Source organism: Hoplias malabaricus, chromosome 8 (genome assembly GCF_029633855.1).
Source record: "Hoplias malabaricus isolate fHopMal1 chromosome 8, fHopMal1.hap1, whole genome shotgun sequence".
NCBI classification, from domain to species: domain Eukaryota; kingdom Metazoa; phylum Chordata; class Actinopteri; order Characiformes; family Erythrinidae; genus Hoplias; species Hoplias malabaricus.
The window spans coordinates 31,012,897-31,031,006 of NC_089807.1; the positions used below are offsets into that span (position 1 = coordinate 31,012,897).

Here is an 18,110-nt window from a genome sequence, read left to right on the forward strand (position 1 = left end):
GATTGGTGAATCATTCTAAGCGCTGCAGTGACACAGATGTGGTGGCGGTATGTTAGTGTTTTCTTCCTTTCCTCTGAGTGGATCAGACACAGCAGTGCTGCTGGAGTTTTTAAACAAAGTGTTCATACACGTTCAATTCTATTTGACACTCCTGTGTATAAAATTAGCTTTCTGTTTATTTATTTTGGAGCTAGGCAGTGTAGACATGTCTTAGTAAAAGTTTAATGTCTGTAATAAAATATTTTTAAGATCCGTGTAAGTGTTGATCCGTTTCTGTGTGGTGCTGCGCCTTTAACTGATAGCTGTCCTCTGATTGGTTGCTTCCTCTGAAGGAGGAAGCCCGCTCAGTATTGTAAACATTTGAGATTCTCAGCGCTGTCTAATATTTTGACTGTCTGCCGTGTTTTTTACTCACTGTTCAGGCAGCGGTCGTTTGGTAGGCGGCACCAGACTGTTTTTTCAATGTTTATACTTTTAATTGAACACTGAAACGCACTATTTGCTCATTTGAACACGTGTTAACGTTAGCATTAGCTTATTAGTTGTTGCTCTCTACTCCCTACATATTGCTCTGAGTGGTCAATTAAAATGTCTAGTTCTTCACTCTCTGTGTGTTGACTCTATAATCTATCATTCTGGTGTCAGAGTCATTACTTTAACTGCATAGTGACATATGCAGGGAGTAGAGAGCTGAATATTGGAATACTGAACTGTGTAAGAAACATAAGGACAATGTATATGAAGTAAAATTACATGGTGCACAATGTAGGGTGTAGAGGGTTGCAAAGTGCAATGTGTTGGGAGTAAAGTGCACTCTGTAGGAGGTTGCCATGTAGTGGTGTCAATCTATGGTCCTTGTCAGAAATGTGTCCAAAGGTTTTTGTTAATCTGTTTAGTGACGTTGATTAAACTACTGAAGGAATACCTCTGTTCTTTGTTAAACCTTCTTTTCTTATATAAAAAAAGGATGGAAAACAACAACATGAAAAATCTCAATATAATACACTGTGCAAAAGTTAGAGACCATCCTTAAGCTCAAAATGTACAGTTTGCTAAGTAGAGTTTTGAAGATGTTTTTTTTCACTTATTTTCCTTGCATTTGTCTTTTCATTATGCAGATGGATTATTTTATATTGTAACCTTTTAGAAATGCTTCTTTAAAAATTAATCAGTTGTGCTTAATGTCATTTTTGAATGAAAATATGAATGTTTTATATATTTTTAAATGATTTCCTAAAATTCTCTCCTATTTATTTCTTTCAAGTTTCCCAACAAGCAAAAAGCCAATAAGGAACTTCTCAAAGATTCTTCACATGTATGGATAGACATGGGTGTAAAAGGTTTACAGTACTTTATGGAGACCTGTTATCCAGATACCTGCTTGCCTGTGGATCTACGGAAAATGGCAGCAGCTCATGTTAGAGCCCACCCTGACTCCTCTGCCACGGTTGTAGTTGATGGACTGGCTTGTCTGAGGTACTGGTATCAGTGTCATGCTTGGGTTCATGGAGGACAGTGGCAACAGTACATGTATTTTCTGGAGGAATTTGTCAGTGCATTTACCGCAGCTGGCTTAAAGTTAGTATTTTTCTTCGATGGGACAGTAGAGGAACAGAAGAGGGCAGAATGGGTGAAGAGACGTCTAAGTGTTAATCAGGATGTAGCAAGACTATTCCATTACATTAAGAACCACCATCAGCAGCCAGGTAGGGACATGTTTTGTCTCCCCTCAGGACTTGCAACATTCTCCAGATTTGCCCTTAAGTCTCTTGGTCAAGAAACTTGGTGCTCTGTTCGAGAAGGGGACTATGAAATTGCCCAGTATGCCCTCTCTAACAATTGTATGGCTATTCTTGGCCAGGATACAGACTTTGTGATTTATGACACAGTTCCATACCTGTCTGTCACAAAACTTAGATTAGAAAACATGACCACGGTGCATTTCTCAAGAGAAAAGCTCTGTCAAATACTGAAACTTCAGAAGTCTGACCTTCCTCTCCTGGCATGCATTCTGGGTAATGATATAGTGCCAGAACAACGGCTGCAATCCCTCCGTAAAAAGGCCTTGACCTCATATGGGAAGAGACATCAGGGTGATAAGGTCCATGCTGTGGCAGAATTCATTAATAGTCTTCATCATGATAATGATAGAATACATGGCATCTCCTTAATGCATTTATCTGATGCTGACAAGGAGCTTGTAGAGAAAGGAATTCAGTCATATCTTCTACCAGGACAAACATGTCCCTGGTTAGACTGCAGCCTGCCTCAAATAAAGCCAGTGTGTGTGATGGGAAAATACATCAACGCAGACCTCTTACAGGTACAAACGGTACATAGAAACTATTATTGTTTAATGTAATTTTTATATCTGCATGAAGTATAAATTGTTTACATTTTTACTACTGCAGGCAGCAAAAGAGAAGCATGTTAGAGCTGAGTGCTTTATGATCTACAATGTAATACATGATGGGGTGGTGGAATTCAGCAATACTCTGGAAGATGAGGAGGAGAAAGAGCTGCCACCACAGGCCATTTTATACCAGCCTATTCGAGAACATATCTACAGTATTCTTCTGCCAACACTGCCAGGTGGATTTCTTCTCATTTGTGCTACATTTGGCCAATATTTCCAATATATTTATAATATATACTATATTATCATTTTATTAGGTATATTTTAATGTTTTGTTTTAACTTAAAATGTAGTGGCTGTTCATATTCATGGCCCCATTTCTGGGACAGAATATAACAATATATTATACGATTATTCTTTAGAAACAGAGTGTTTAATGAAATCTTACTTAAACTTCTGTATTTATAGCACTATTTAAGACACTTTACATTGTAAATTGCTGTTTCACTCTGCATCTAGAACAGTCGTTATGTCTGTACTCAATGCTACTTGAATGTTTGCTTGTTTATGGAACAATATATTGTTTTTGCTTGTATTTTAACAACAGGTTGTCTTTTCCCTGCATCTCTTCTATAGGTTCAGATGATCATTCTTTTTCTATCAAGGAGTGGTTTGTATTCCCAGGAAATCTTCTCAGGGGGCCAAATGAAGTGGCTCCAAAGCCCCTAAACATACCAGGTACATGATATCATCTCTGTATACATAACTTTTTAACTTCAGTAAATACAACCATGTGACATTGATTTATGTTATTAATTTTATGTTCATTAAAACATTAAACATTGTTCTCAAACAGTATTTTCATGTCGTTTTTGCAGAAATAATGCCGTCACAAAACTTAGGCTAGGGATAAGAATACTTTCACATGCCCTATATTTTTAAAGTTTTTGATTACTCCTGATTTAATATATGTTTATTTATACTAATAATATGTATCTTTGTGTTTTTGTGATTGTGATACTGTGGTATGAACTAGATAATAGCATATCGTTTTACCTGTGAAAACACTGTGTAATGTATGAATATAAAATAAACATAAATGCTGTAATAGTTTTATTGTAATAGTTTAAATCCATACTTAAAATCTTTAAATGAAACCATCTAAAAAAACTAAATCTAAAAAATTGTACTTTCTTCTTGACAGCATTTTGTTTGTTTTGGGATTTTATCTAAATGTTTTTGTTAAGTGTGAAAGAAAGCTGATTAACTGTGTTGTATTAACCAGTTTTGCGGACAAAATTAAATGATATTCAAGGGAGTGATATATTTTCACTACTTTCAAACTTTAATGAGTAAAAAAAAATTTTTACAAGCCCATAACTTGTTCATTTTAAAAAACTGATTTAAAAATAGTGTATTTTTCCTTTTTATCTGTTGTATGGAGATTGTAATAAAATCATGTAAGTTTATCTCTCTGATTGAGACATTCGGGTACACAATCATTAGTGTATTCTCAGGGATTGTACTAAAGATGGGAAAATTCACAGATGACCAAAAGCACATTTTAATGACATTCGTTTAATTCAAATCCCCGCTATGTTTTTGGCCCAAGATAGGCTGTACCCAGCACTTCCCTAAGTAGCACACAATTTCATACCAATGTTATTTCACTGGATTTCATTCTGTTATTTTCTTTTGGTACCAATGAAGTAACAGAGAGAGCGCCTGACCTGACAGTGCTGTGGTTTGGGAATGATAAAGAGGTGAAAAGTATCCGTGTGTCCACTTTCCTGGCTCTCTTTGACCTACAGAACTTTTCTCAGGACTTTAATCATCTCGACACCTCATGGGTAGCTGTGGTTTGTCTTGTAGCTTACATTGCAGTTCAGGTGAGTCTAAAATAAGACTTGATACTTTGTAACCTGGCTGGTTGATGTTGTTTATTTATTTTTGTTTTTGCTCTTTTGTAATTGACATTCCAGTATTATGACCTGTGGTAAACTTGTATGCACTGTTTAATGTCTACATCAGCTTTGCTTGTTGTGTGTAATTCTTATCAGGCCTTAGGTGTGACCTATGTTTTGACCGAACTGGGATTGCTTTATGTATAGGTTTCTAATGTTCTGTTATGTACACTTAAGTTTTTTTGTTTTTCATTTCAAATTTAATTGGTTGTAAACAGAACAGGACTATTTGTTCTTATTTTAGGCTAAACACCTTTCCCTAGAAGACATAGATGCATATCTCAGTCAAGCTGTCTGCATCAGATATAAGACCTACAAAGAACTGCAACAAATCAGGGTAAGTAGCATGAACAATGTTTCTCTTTTGGAGCATCCAGTGTTGCAAAGTGGAGTTTTCAGTTGTTCAGAAAATTGATCTACATTTCTGTCTTCATCAGAATCTTACAAATGTAATCCATTATCCTTTTCAAAGGTGCCCTCTAGCAATGTTTACTTCCTGGTTTTTTACCAGAAATCTCTCCATAAACAGAAACTTGGCAGTTGTTTAAGTGTTGGTGAATGATTAAAGCACATTTATACCATGTATTCTCAAGGACACTGTAGGCTGTTTTGCTCAGTGCTGCAACTCATGTTAAATACCTCGCTGCTCTGCCAAACCAACAGTTCATGAAGTTGCAAAATATTAAGGCCACCAATTTTTTTTCCTCCAAAACAGCAAGTTGTTTTGAGCAATGGATTGGATTCTCTCACTGTTGAGAAAATAAGGGAAAAAGGAAAGAGGGGGGATAATTTTTGGTCGCCTTGTGACATTCCTCCCAAAAACTGCTCTAATTGTGGTCTGAACCTGAGAGCAATGCTCTGGTGACGGGCTCCGAGACGTCCCTGCTGGTGACCACAGGGCTATTTCAGCTCCCACCCTAATTTAAACCTACTATGTACGCTATTTCAGACGCAGCCTCCAAGGCAGCCCGTAGTTTTGGAGTGCTCGGATTGAACAGTCTCCCCACAGCAAAGATAATGGACGATAGAGAGACAAATTAGAGCCTCATGGGAGATATACAGGAAGCCACTTCTTGATTTACATGTCTCCCCAGGCCCACCTCTCTTTCCAATCATTAGAAACCATGTAGAAAAGTACATAGAATTTACATATTACAAATAATGTACTATAATTGCATTTAATCTGTATTTAACAGTTGCTTTCTTTTGTGACCCAGATGTTTCAAGGAGAGTTTTATTATTCATGGGGTAATGTGACAATATGATATCGTTAGCGCTACAAATTATTATAAGCTTTTTTCCAGCAGTTTATATATTCTGTCAAGACATGAAAAATGCTAATCATGCATTTATGATTAAATTAATAATAAACAGAGTGGCAAAGCCGTTTTGTTGTCGGGAGATTGCAAGTAAGAATCCTAGTGACTCCAGGAGTCCAAGAGTGTACAGCTAACACTCTTAAAAAATTAAAGGTGCAAAAAATGGTCGTATGAGTGACGCCATGGAACTTCATATTCATTCATTCATTATCTGTAACCGCTTATCCAGTTCAGGGTCGCGGTGGGTCCAGAGCCTACCTGGAATCATTGGGCGCAAGGCGGGAATACACCCTGGAGGGGGCGCCAGTCCTTCACAGGGCAACACAGACACACACATACATTCACTCACACACCTACAGACACTTTTTTTTTGAGTCGCCAATCCACCTACCAAACGTGTGTTTTTGGACTGTGGAAGGAAACTGGAGCACCCGGAGGAAACCCACGCGGACACAGGGAAAACACACCAACTCCTCACAGACAGTCACCCAGAGTGGGAATCGAACCCACAACCTCCAGGTCCCTGGAGCTGTGTGACTGCGACACTACCTGCTGCGCCACCGTTCCGCACTTCATATTCATATTAAATCCAAATTATAAACCCAGATTTTGCAATCACTGGTACATGTGTTACTACATGCCCAATCAGTTATATCAAAAGTTCAGTTACAAAAACATTCAAGAGACTTGTTTAGGTCATTTGAATGACTTCTGTATTATTAATTGGAATGAGGAATTTGTGTTCTTTTCGAAATAACAACAAAGCCAGTATTAGTATTTCTGATATGTACTAATGCCCACATTATACATTAGGTTTAGGAAGATCGTGTTGACTGTTTAGAAAGACAAAAAAAAAACAACAACAAAAAAACAAATTGGCATGTATATATTAACTTGGAAAGTGGTATATTTCACATTCTTGTATGCTTCTTGGTAGTGAAATTGTCAGCAGTGCTTGTGATTGTTTGTAGAGGTAGGTCGAGTAGAGTCTAATACCATACTCTTGAGCAGAGAAGAGTAGAAGTAGCAACTTCAAACCTTCTTAACTGTTGAGTGACAGCTGGAACAACTGCAGATCATTTTCAAGTTATCAGTATGTATTAGCATAAGTATTGAACAGTTTAGTGCTGCTGCTCACTTTTTGAATCATTTTGGTCCAAAATAAAATGATACATTGTAAAGGCAGGGTTGTGACAAATATCAAAGCAGCAAACTAATAATACAAAAAAGGTACTGGCAACTAATATGACCAAAAAAAAAAAAAAACTAAATGAAAGTTAGCTTACTCTCTAATATACATAATTAATTTATTATATCATTTGAACATATTAAAGAAGTATATCCATCAAAATGTTGAGCACTAGAGCAAATGTAAGCAGTAACCTCCCACTTCTGCTTTAAAGATTGCTGAGTTATGTGAGAGTGGTAGTTTATGTTGCTGGTGAATGATTCTGTTGAGGGACTGTGTGTTTAGTGTGCACAGAGCAGCAGGTGTTGAATTGCTGGGCCACTCAGAAAGCACGCGTGTGTACGAGTGTGTGTTTAAGGCGCGGTGGCGACAGCCTGCCGCTGGCCAGATGAAAGTGTGTAAAGCGCTCCTGCCTCCCATGTGCCGGGGGAGGCAGGAGCACCTGTTGCACGCGCCATTGTTGTTGCTCCATCAGAAGCAGCACTGTCACATCTGCCTGAAAAGTGAAAAGGGGATCGCAGGGGAGGGGGCTTGAGGTTGGTTTTAAGAGCCAGACAGATGGCAGGAGAGTCTCCAGGGGCTGCTTCATACCCCCCTCTAATCTCTCTCCTCCTGTGCTGCTTTGTGACACTCAGGGAATGTGAATGCAGGCTAGTGATAAAGATGCCTCTACATGGCCATGCACACCAGTAGCCACACACTCTTAGACACACCAGGAAACCTCTTTTAATTTTTACAGATATGGTTTACTAAGTGCCTGAAATGGCCACACTTTGTTTCTTCCCCATGTGTTTGACCTCATTGTTTTTGTTTTGTGTGGATTTTTACAGACGTGAAGTGGCACAGATGTGAGACCGAGGTGTCATCACACAGGTGCCTGGCCAGCACACAAGATTAACTGTTGTCCTTCATGTTAAACTGTGCCCCCAGGGCCTGCTGGAGTTTTCCATGCATCTGTCTGGTTGGAGCAGCTCTCATTGTTTTGGAGTCAAATGCTGGAAGAACAGCTGCTGCTTTTGCTTAAAGAGTGAAGCAGTGCTAGCTTTCTACCTAACAGCTGGCTGCTATTGGTAATCATTGCCTAGATATTTTTTGTCAGGTCTCCAGCTAGTGAATGTATTAGATTTTTTTTTCGGTTAAGCTTCACATAAAACAAAACAAGAAACTATTATCAAAGTGCAAGATGTGAACAAAAGGTTCTCTTTTCCCTGTGAAGCATTCTTAGACTTTGAAAAACAAAACTTCAGCTACCAGGTGCAAAGAGCATAATTTTTCAAATGATGACATGGAGGCCTGGCCGGCGACCGCCTCTGCCACGTTGGCTTTATCTCTGGCCTGTCTTTTGTTTGCTTTAGTATAAGCTGTGTTTGAGAGCGGAGCAGGTGGTAGGCAAGTCTTTCGTTTTGGTGTCACAGGAGCTAATCAGTCCTTCTCTTATCTTCCCTAGCTGGGGGGAGGAAGCCAGGTGAGTAGCGTACGGTTGAGTGAGAACATCTGCCCCCTCCCACTCTTAAGCATCCTGTTATCTTGACTTATATTTCAGATTATCTCCCAAAGGTCCTTTCTCTCGCCATAAGGGAGTTAAATACAGAAGAAACTTAGCGGTTTTATCAGGTGGCCATCGTAAGCCTTCCTTAAATGTGAAAAATCCTGTCACGTTATTTGTATGCAAATGCAGTTTTATGGGCGTATTTAAAAAGTCTTAATATCTTTAATTTAATATATTTAGAATTTTAAATATGTGTTAAATTTCCTAACAAACATGGTTACACCTCTATATGTTACACAGAAAAAAATGTGCTTGGCAAATATCAGCTATATTTATAAGGTATGGAAATGGTTACACCTGACATGGTTCCCATTTTGTAACTAATTCTTATATATTTATATCCAAACTGGACAATAATATTGTTCTGATTGTTTGGACAACATGAATACATGAACAATTTTTGCAGAAATTATTTTGTATTAGCCGTCATAAAAATCGTCGTCATAAAAACTGCGATATTTATTTAAAATGAGATTTAAATATTGTCAGGATGTCTGGGAAGATCAGAAATCTCTTGATTACATTCATGTAGCCCTAGTTTCGAAGATTAAATATTTCCAAATCTTTGCTTTGTCAGTCGAAATAATGCTCTTGAGGTACATTACCACTTTAAAAACCATCTTCCAAATTTTTAAAATTGATTAGTTCAACCGCAGATCTATTTATAGGTGTATTTCTGTGTCTACACTAATTCTGGTCGTACAGGTTCCTGAAGTGGACCCAAGGGCTGTCCAGCTTGGCTCACTATTTGTTCGGGGCCTGACTCATCTCATTGCGGCTAACAGTGCCTGCGGGTTTCCTTTTCCAATGGATGAGTTCATGCCTTGGAAAGTCTTTGATGGCTTGCTCTTCCATTCCAAGTACCTGCAGGCTCACTCTGGTTGTGCTAAAGAAGAGCTTCTGGAGGGCAATGTAAGTGAAATTACATTTACAAAATTTGTTTTAAAGCATGCTAAATGGAAGTTTAAGGGATGGGGCATTTTTCTGAATGACACGTTTACAGAAACATTACAGACGAGTCTAAATAACTCTCAAAAACTGATAATTAGGGTGTATGTTTTGGACCCATATGAATAACTGCCTTGGCCTTACTGAAATATCAGTGATGCTTTTGTGACAAAATGTTTGTAGCTGATAGCAGTCCAGCAAATCTAGACTTCCCTTGTCTTTTATCAGTTTTATTCTGTGTGCTGATTTTGTTCCAGTCTGCTTGGACTTCACTTTTCCTCTCACTTCAAGAGCTGGTTCTGAAGGTCTGCAGGATGCAAGGCTCCACCATACCCAGCCAGCCTCGTAGAGCACACCAAGGTGAGAGAGTGTGTGCAGACAATCCACCAAATAATTTCATTTCCCCTTGTGCATATCAAAGAGAAATCAAAAAGTTACATGCTACATTTAGAGGAAGAATTTAGGCTTTGTATAGATTAAATTGTTAACTGTTTTTTTACGCTACAATACTTTATTATCAGCAGTTTATTTTCATCCAGTAATTTGTAACTGAGGTACACTGCTAAGGTAACAGCACAACAATGCGGTCTTCAGTTGCTTGGAATAGAATTATGTTTTGTTCATATTAAGAGAGCTTGATGCTCATGCATGTTTTGAATAAAAAATAAAAAAAAATAACAGAGCCCTGTATGCTGTTGACAAACGTTCAGTTCTGATGTCTCTTACAATACAATATTTGCAAGGCTACATAATACAGTCCATCTGGTATACGGAAGTGAAACAGTCCCCAGGCTGTTCTCAGACAATTTTAGATACAGACCATGATTTGTCATAACAAGAATAATTCTGGGTTTCTTTTTATAGGAGATGATCTATATTAGGTAACATAACAAGACAACAAAATTATAACATGGGGGCTGTTACAATCTCCCGGAGCCCCATTTCTTTTCAGTTGGCATCCAGCATGCTGTGGTCCCTTGGCAAGATTAAAAGAGGCCTTATGGTAAAATTGTCTCCATCTGGTTTTTCTATTGATGTTGAACAGACAGTGAAGGGCATGTTGTGTCTCAGGGGCAAGTCTTCTGTTTTTGTTCATGTTACAGCTATATCTACTGTGTTTCATCATTTATTTTTATATCCTTGGTGTCCTTTAGTAGCATTACCTGATATGCTATAATTACTAAAATGAGCCATTTAAATTAAGTCAAATCTGCTGCACATGAAATCTATTGGCATACTAATCATTTCAGGGGAAATACAATACCAGCTACATTTCTATAAATTAATACAAATCCTCTACATTATTGTGGGAGAGTGATCTGAATGTGGTCTGTGATTATTTTTGTATCTTGTTTTCTGTTTTTTTTTTTTATATTAATTGTTCTTTTGTTTCTTGGCTATAAAGGGTATTACTCTGAATCTCGGATCCGGTACATGTACTGTTAGGAATATGATATTCAAATATAGGTATAAAATGTCTGGCTTTAATTTGTGTCTGCATTTGAGCTGGTAATCATTGCCTCAGGCTTGTGGGGAGGTGGTGGTGGAGTTCAGGCTTCAGAGAATTGTATGGTTTATGTTTCCAGTGATTCGCAATTTCTCTGCTCCATAGCAAATGCTTATTCTGAGGGACTGCACCCCATAATTAAAATCAAATTTAAATGATACTGTAATTTCCTCAGGGAGGCCCCTGAATGGCAAGCCTCAAAGAGAGAGTGGACCCCAACTCTTTAGCACCTCAGACCATGACTATAGGCCTCAGCCCAGAGGCACTCCATCCTTGATGCAAGGTACAGTATAGCACATTAAAACGACAATTGCAGTTTTGCTTTTATTTTTACTACAGATAGGAAAATATACAGGCCTATGCAAAGCTCTAAGTCCTTCCTTTATTTTATTTACAGTAAAATAGCCATTTAAAATATTATAAATCTAGCACTTTAATATATGTGGATTTGAAGCTCTTACAAATTTTAAAACTTTGAAAAAAAATTATTATATTAAATATTAAAGATATTAAAATGAAATTAGAAATGCATGAAAAAACCCTTTCTTAAATGAAATGTGCTTTATTCCAAATTTAAATCTAATTCCAAAGTTAAAAAATAAATAGATAAATAATTAGTATATAAGTCTTGAATCTCTCTAGCAAGAGTCTATGATTGGCTGCTCTTTACATCTTAATCAATCTAAAGAGAGCTGAAAATATTGAGGTAGTACACCCACACACCATTCGATTTAAAGATTCTTACAGAATACTCTAAGATTTGTTTTTTTTCTCCTGGATCTCCTCCAATTGTAATTCACTTTTACAACAAAGTATTGAAATCAATCAAGGTTGGTTTCCTACCCTCCTCCAAAAGTAACACAGTGCAGTTTCGGCCATGTTGAGCCCAGAGTAGTAACAACAGAGGCTATATTCTCCCTAGTACAGCTCAGTAGAGCGTCACAATGATTTTGACTCTGTAACTTTAATGCAGAATTGATACTTAGTGTTGCTTTAACACGCACAAAAGTTTTTCAGCTGCCATATGAGATGAAGTGAAATAGGATAATTATAGAAGCACATTCTCTATTTAAAAAATATAATTTTAAAAATGTAAACACTATCAGAACCTAGTTCTCCAGTGATGGAAGTACACAGTTCCTAACCATATTCTTTCCTCAAGCAAAAATAAGCTTTGTGATGTACATGAAGAAAATAGAAGATACGTAAGGAAAAGACAAAGTAATATTTTCTTAAGCAAATTATTATTTGATCACAAGGATAATCGCATCCCTTCAGTATGTAAAGTGAAACAATGTAAGGTTGGAACCTCTTCATTTGCACAGTAACAAAAATCCCAACACTTTAAAATAATAGTCAATATAAGTCATTTTGAAAAAGGAAAAATTCTAAATTCCACTTTTCATTTTCTATCTGACAGGCAATGTTCTCAGACCAAGATCCAGAAATCCCAACAGGAGAAGATATCCCCTGGCACCAAGGTGAGGTTGCCATATTTTGTGCATTGAAAGTAAAATATGGAAGTTGAATGTAGTGCTTTTCCCCTGTTAGACAAAGGTATCATCTTGATAATCTCTTACCTTCTTACTCTTTTACAGATGGCCTCAGTATCAAAACCAAAGGCAGGGTTTCCACTGAACCACCAGGATTCAAGATGAATATTTGTCATCTGTGGATTTGATGCACAGTTGTTGTATGGGACATGAACTCCCCTTTTAGATGTTTACTTTGTTGTGTGGTTTATAGTTTGTTCTTGCTCTGTAAATGTGTGCATTCACACTGTTATCTACATTCATCAGAAATGTGTCTGTATTGTGGCTGTATTGGGCCTTTCTTTTTCCCTTTGGTAATATTGCGATAGTATTTTCCTCCTTGATTTTATGGCTGTGAAAATGTGGCAAAGCTGAAAAACTGTATTAGAGCTGGGTAATGTAATACTCAAGCATAAGAGCCCTCGTTGCTGGTGTACATGCTTTGGACTCACACAAACAATAGGACTGAAAGTACTTTTGAAAGTTGGCCATTGAAGTAGGCTTCCTAACTGGGTAGATATACCCCACCTCCTTGCACTTCACTTTCTCTTCCTCTATGATATGCTAAATGGCCCTCAGCAGTATCCTTTGTTGGGGTGTTATGAGCTTTTTTTCCCCTATTGTGTAGAAGATATGAATCATTGACAGAAATGGAACCTTCCTGAGGTCTGTGCCAAACCCACCCTTGATGAATATTCAGCTCCAACCCTAATTAGACTCAGATGATCTCTTATCTTTCAACCCTTGTGGTTTGGAGCAAATCCAATGACACACAAATCCTACTATTATATGTAGGGTTTCCTACTTGGAGAAGACACTAGACAGATGGGAGGGACTCGTTTCCAATTAGAAAAATGTGCATGATAATGTGTATGGCAGTGTTGATTATTGGAATTAGCAAGGCTTGCTGACAAGGCTTGACAGATGGGAGAGTGCTTTTGCATTGCTAGGAGACCCATACGATTTTACACACTGAAACTTCTGTTTATGATTATCATAAACTTCATTTATAAAATTTGTTTTTGATTAGGTTTTTTTTTCCTTTCCCTGTTCAGCTACACATGTTAGTAAACACTCCCATCAATTAACGACCAATTTATTCATATAGGAATGAATTTACTTTATGAATAACACCTATAAGGTGTTGTTTAGAAACATCTTTTGGTTATATTACATATCCAAACCAAATTTGATTGGTCTGTTCAAGTTTGATTTGACTTATGGATTTATGCCTGAGTTTATGTTTATTCTTCTTTGTTATTCTTCTTAATTTAGAATAAGCATTCAGAATAGCATCATAGCCATGCATGCACAAAATCTTGTTTCCTTTAAAATATTTTAAGAACTCTCTTTGTGAAATATACCTGCTTTATTAAATTAAAAAAATGAGATTGTATGCAAAGTGTACACATTACCAACCTGTTAATTAGGATAGATAATCAACAAATTTCTTAAATATCAATTTATTATGATGAGCCATAATCAGACATTCTACACATAGCTCTTTAGCCAAAATGTCATTGTTAGCATGCAGTATTTTACTAAGCAGATGAAAAGGCAGTCTGGGCCATTCTTCCCTTTGCCCATGAGGCCATGAAACAGTGGCTCTGCTGGGATTCCTTAAACAGCCCAGAGAGGAAATAGGATATGGAGAAAGTTCCACAGCTCTTCCTCCCATCTACAGAAAATGAAGCCCACTCTGGAATGAAAAACAGAGCTATACAAACACATGCCTTGACCTTGGCATGGGTAAACCATGTAGGAATAGCAGGAAGTGGAGGCGATGGATTTATTCATGACAGAAAGAAGAGCAGATTTTTAAATCTTTGGCACTGGGATCATTAAAGAACTTTTTTTAAACTGTTATAATATTGATGCATTAAGTAGTAAGGGCTTATGTGAATTCCAAATGGGATTAAAAAAACACATTGGTTTATAATGCTTATAAAAAATGAATGGATGATAAAGACTGTAATATAAGTCTCAGGTCAGGGTTAAGCCTGTGTGTAAGAGATCTGAGAGTCAGGTTTATATCATTGTAAACTAGCACTTTCACCACAGATTTGTTTAGTGGGAGTTATGTTTCACTGCTGTTGGAGAAACCATGCGTCAGGTGTCTGGCTCCAAAACACAACACTAGTGCTCATTGCCGGGTCTATAAACATGTCCCTTCAAGCAAATTTATGGTTTATCCTTTTTTAAATTTAATTTGATTGGCTTAGGCTGGTGTGTGTCTTGTTGGAAACAAAGAGGCAAAATTAGCAATGCAAACAACAGAATGTCTTTTTTATCAGTTTAATTATAGTTTGTGTCTGTCAAAATTAGCAACACAACACCACATTGTTCTTTTTATCTACTTAATTATGGTTTGTGTGTGTGTGCGCGCACACGCACACTCTAATGGTAAATATAGACTGTGTGCCCATGGCGCTGTGGTCACAGCCCAGTGGGTTGAGGCTGGAGTTGGCGTGAGGGGATCTGGTCCTGGCCCATCAGTGGTGAGAGGCAGTCATCACTGTAGCCGTGGTGGGGTTCAGAGCGTTTGTTCTGCAGGCGCTGAGGGGCTGGGGTGGGGTGGGCTTTGCCACAGGAACCCAGGCTTTGGCACACAGTCATCTCTGTTTCCTTCAGAGAGCGGGAGGGAGGGAGGGAATGGCAGGCCCGATGGAGCCACAAATGAAACACTATGTAGAGTTGCACATTTTTAAGATCCGTGTTTCTGTCTTTACTTTGATTGTTTTGTACCCATGTTTTTCCATGGCATTATAAAACTATAGGGCTTAAAAGACCATTCCAAAAGACTAAATATCCCCATCAAGTGTTCTTGAATACGTTCAGTAAGTGTCATGTGACAGAAATGCTATAGGGAGTAGCTGTTTGTTCCCTTTCATCAGCAAGATGAGGGAGGAGTTTAGACATGAAATATGCAGATTACAATTAAAAAGTTATTAAAAAGAAAATGTCCCAGGTAAAATGTTTCTTGACCAAACAATTTTAAATCTATTAATTCTTGAGTTTAATCCAGTGGTAGTAAAAACTACACCTTAATGATACAGTCTGAATATTTGAGAGGCATTCTTGTTTCTCTTCTCCGTAATGGTCATTCCAATATATATGTATAATATAATGTAAAACCAAATGTGAAATGCTTTACAGATGAGCTGAAACAAAGCAACAAACAACATTTAGGGTAATGTTTAAAAAAAAACCTGTTGTATTAGTTTAATATAAGGTAGAAGCCAGTTAAATTTTGGGCAGAAGGAATAGAGAAATGTCAGAGCTCATTCAGTACAATGTGTGGAATGTGTAAAAGATCAAATAACGTCACAAATGCGATGATCATCTGTACTTCTCTTTTACTTGTGCCTGTGATTGATTGAATGATATGACACATCCCATTGTGTGCTGCTTCTTAAACATGAATGTGAAATTTTCACTTTAAAAACCGGAAAAGGATGTATTTAAAATGAAAAGCAACATGGCGTTATGATATCAGAATAGGACGTGAGGATATAGAAGACTTAGTGTTTACTTGATGATGGTGGTAATGATGGTAATTATAGATAATCTGATCTGTTTTCTATAATAACCCCCTTCCAATAATAACCCCCTTCCAAAGACTTGGAAGCAAAACACAAAGTCATTTCATAGTTTAAAATTACTCTGTTACTGTCTCGGAAGAACTGTAATTGCTTCCTGACTCCAAAAAAGGAATAAAAAACAACCCTTGTTTATAATTAGCATCAGGTAGAGATGCAGTAGCGTTCATTGTTCTGATTTCAGGCAGGTCATGGTGATTGCGAGGATTATTACTGCACAGTTTTACAGAACTCTGAAAAAGCAGGCCTCTAAAAATGAAGAGCTGCTGTGAATACATAGAGCCTCTGATATTTACGGTAGCAGCTATAAATAGAGGATTGTAAAAGTCAGGAACTGGGCCCAGTTCTGCCCCTGCCGTAATTGCATGTGGACTAGCAACAGTACTCAAAAACCAACAGAGAAAAATAGACAAGTGGAGGAGAAACAAAATAGCTCCACTGCTGGCTGCTTCTGTGTTGTTATGTGTCAGAAACTCTGTGTAAGAAGAAACACATCACTTGACCAGTGATATATTTTTGTTTTGCCCCCAGAAGTTCTCTAATGGGTGATCACAGCCAGCTTCAGCTGAGGGCATTCCTCTTTTTATGGCTATGATTTTTTTGGGTAACAGGGTTACTATTGTTTTAATAAATGCTAATAATTAAGTATTACAAGTAGAAAACAGATATTTCTGCTTTACATCCACTTCATGTGCCATGAGTGGTGCTCATATTGTAAATCTCAGCTCTGGAATATTGTGATGTTTTTTGTAGTTTTTAGGCTCAGCTTAGTGGTGTATGGGTGTGGATCTAGTGTGAGTAAAACAACAAGCCTTGTTCCTTTTTTATAGCATTATTCAGAACTTCGATGAGATATTTGCAGACTGGCAGTCCACATGGTGTTATGGCATTGGATGATGGTATTGTTTGGTCATTTTTAGCTCTTACCATGGAGTTATGCCAGTAGAACTTCTTGGACCCATTCAAAATGATATGCCTTTGTTTGTACATCAGTTGGGGTCAGGACTTCTGTCAAATTTAAAAACATCTGTAATTTGTAATTTACTTTTATTTGATATAATCATCATACATTTTATATTTAAACTTGTAACATTGGTATTTCACCAAAAAAAATCTTATGGAGTCTGGGTAGATAAAGCCAAGTGATGATTACCATTGGTTAGGATTTCAGAAAGTTGGGTGGTGGGGGGGGGGTGAAGTGTTAAATATATTGCTCTCATGACTACCACTTTTTTCTTCTTCTTCTTCTTTTGATCTTAGTATTTGCAACTTCCCACTTAAGAGTCACTGCAAATCAAGCAGTTTGAGGTTAAAGGAAAATACACACTCACAGTAAACCAGCATGTATTCTTGCTGGGTGTATATAAAAAGCTCTTATATATTTACAAGCATTTAAGTAAAAAAGTTGTTTGTTTAGAATGTTTTAGATTGTTTGCTTTATTTTCAAAGGTAGATGTGGGTTTGGGGAGCAGCACATTGGCACAAGTAGTGTTGCTGTCCCACAGCTCCCAGCTCCTGGGCTTGTGGGTTCAATACCCAACTCAGGATCACTGTCTGTGAGGAATTTGCTGTGCTCACCCCGTGTCTGGTTTGGTTTCCTCTCTCCTACAGCCCAAAAGCACACGTATTTAGGTGGATTAGTTATTCAAATGTGTCCATAAGTATGAGTGACTGTATGAGTGTGTGATGCCCTGTGATGACTGGCCCCCTGAATGTGGTGTGTTCCCACTAGCAGCCAGTTATTGTGGGTGGGCTCTGGAAGCAGTTGCAGAAAATGAATGAAAAATAGACTTTAGCTATTCACATTTAATGCTGTCCTAACAAAGTATATGAAAAGAGTTAGCATTGTTTTGAGGTGTTGATTTTTATGCAAAAGCAAGGAAATGGTGTGTTTCTATGTAGCTGAAAATATTATACACAGAACAGCATACAATTTATTTATTTATTTATTTTGTCTTTAAAAAATGTATTGCTATAGCAAGGTTGATGGGTCTGGATTCTCTGTGCAATTTTGCTTTACCTGATTTATTTTACTGGTGTCACGCCTTCGTCCTGTCATGTCTGTTGTCCCCGCCATGTGCTTTATTTGCACATGGCTATGTTTTGTTTATGTTCTAGTCTCCGCCTTTGTCCCGCCTCCTCGTCTG

General features: G+C 37.6%; 1 protein-coding gene across 1 annotated transcript; it reads left to right on the forward strand.

The window, feature by feature from the left end:
• The first annotated feature begins 324 nt into the window (after positions 1-324).
• fam120b (family with sequence similarity 120 member B) lies at positions 325-13,213 on the forward strand. The gene is made up of 11 exons (XM_066679663.1): positions 325-436; positions 1,265-2,323; positions 2,412-2,592; positions 2,993-3,094; positions 4,067-4,245; positions 4,565-4,657; positions 9,083-9,289; positions 9,583-9,685; positions 11,008-11,115; positions 12,253-12,313; positions 12,431-13,213. The coding sequence occupies exons 2-11, from the start codon at positions 1,328-1,330 to the stop codon at positions 12,468-12,470; spliced, it is 2,070 nt and encodes a 689-aa protein (XP_066535760.1). The 5' UTR covers positions 325-436; positions 1,265-1,327; the 3' UTR covers positions 12,471-13,213.
• Positions 13,214-18,110: the final 4,897 nt, after the last annotated feature.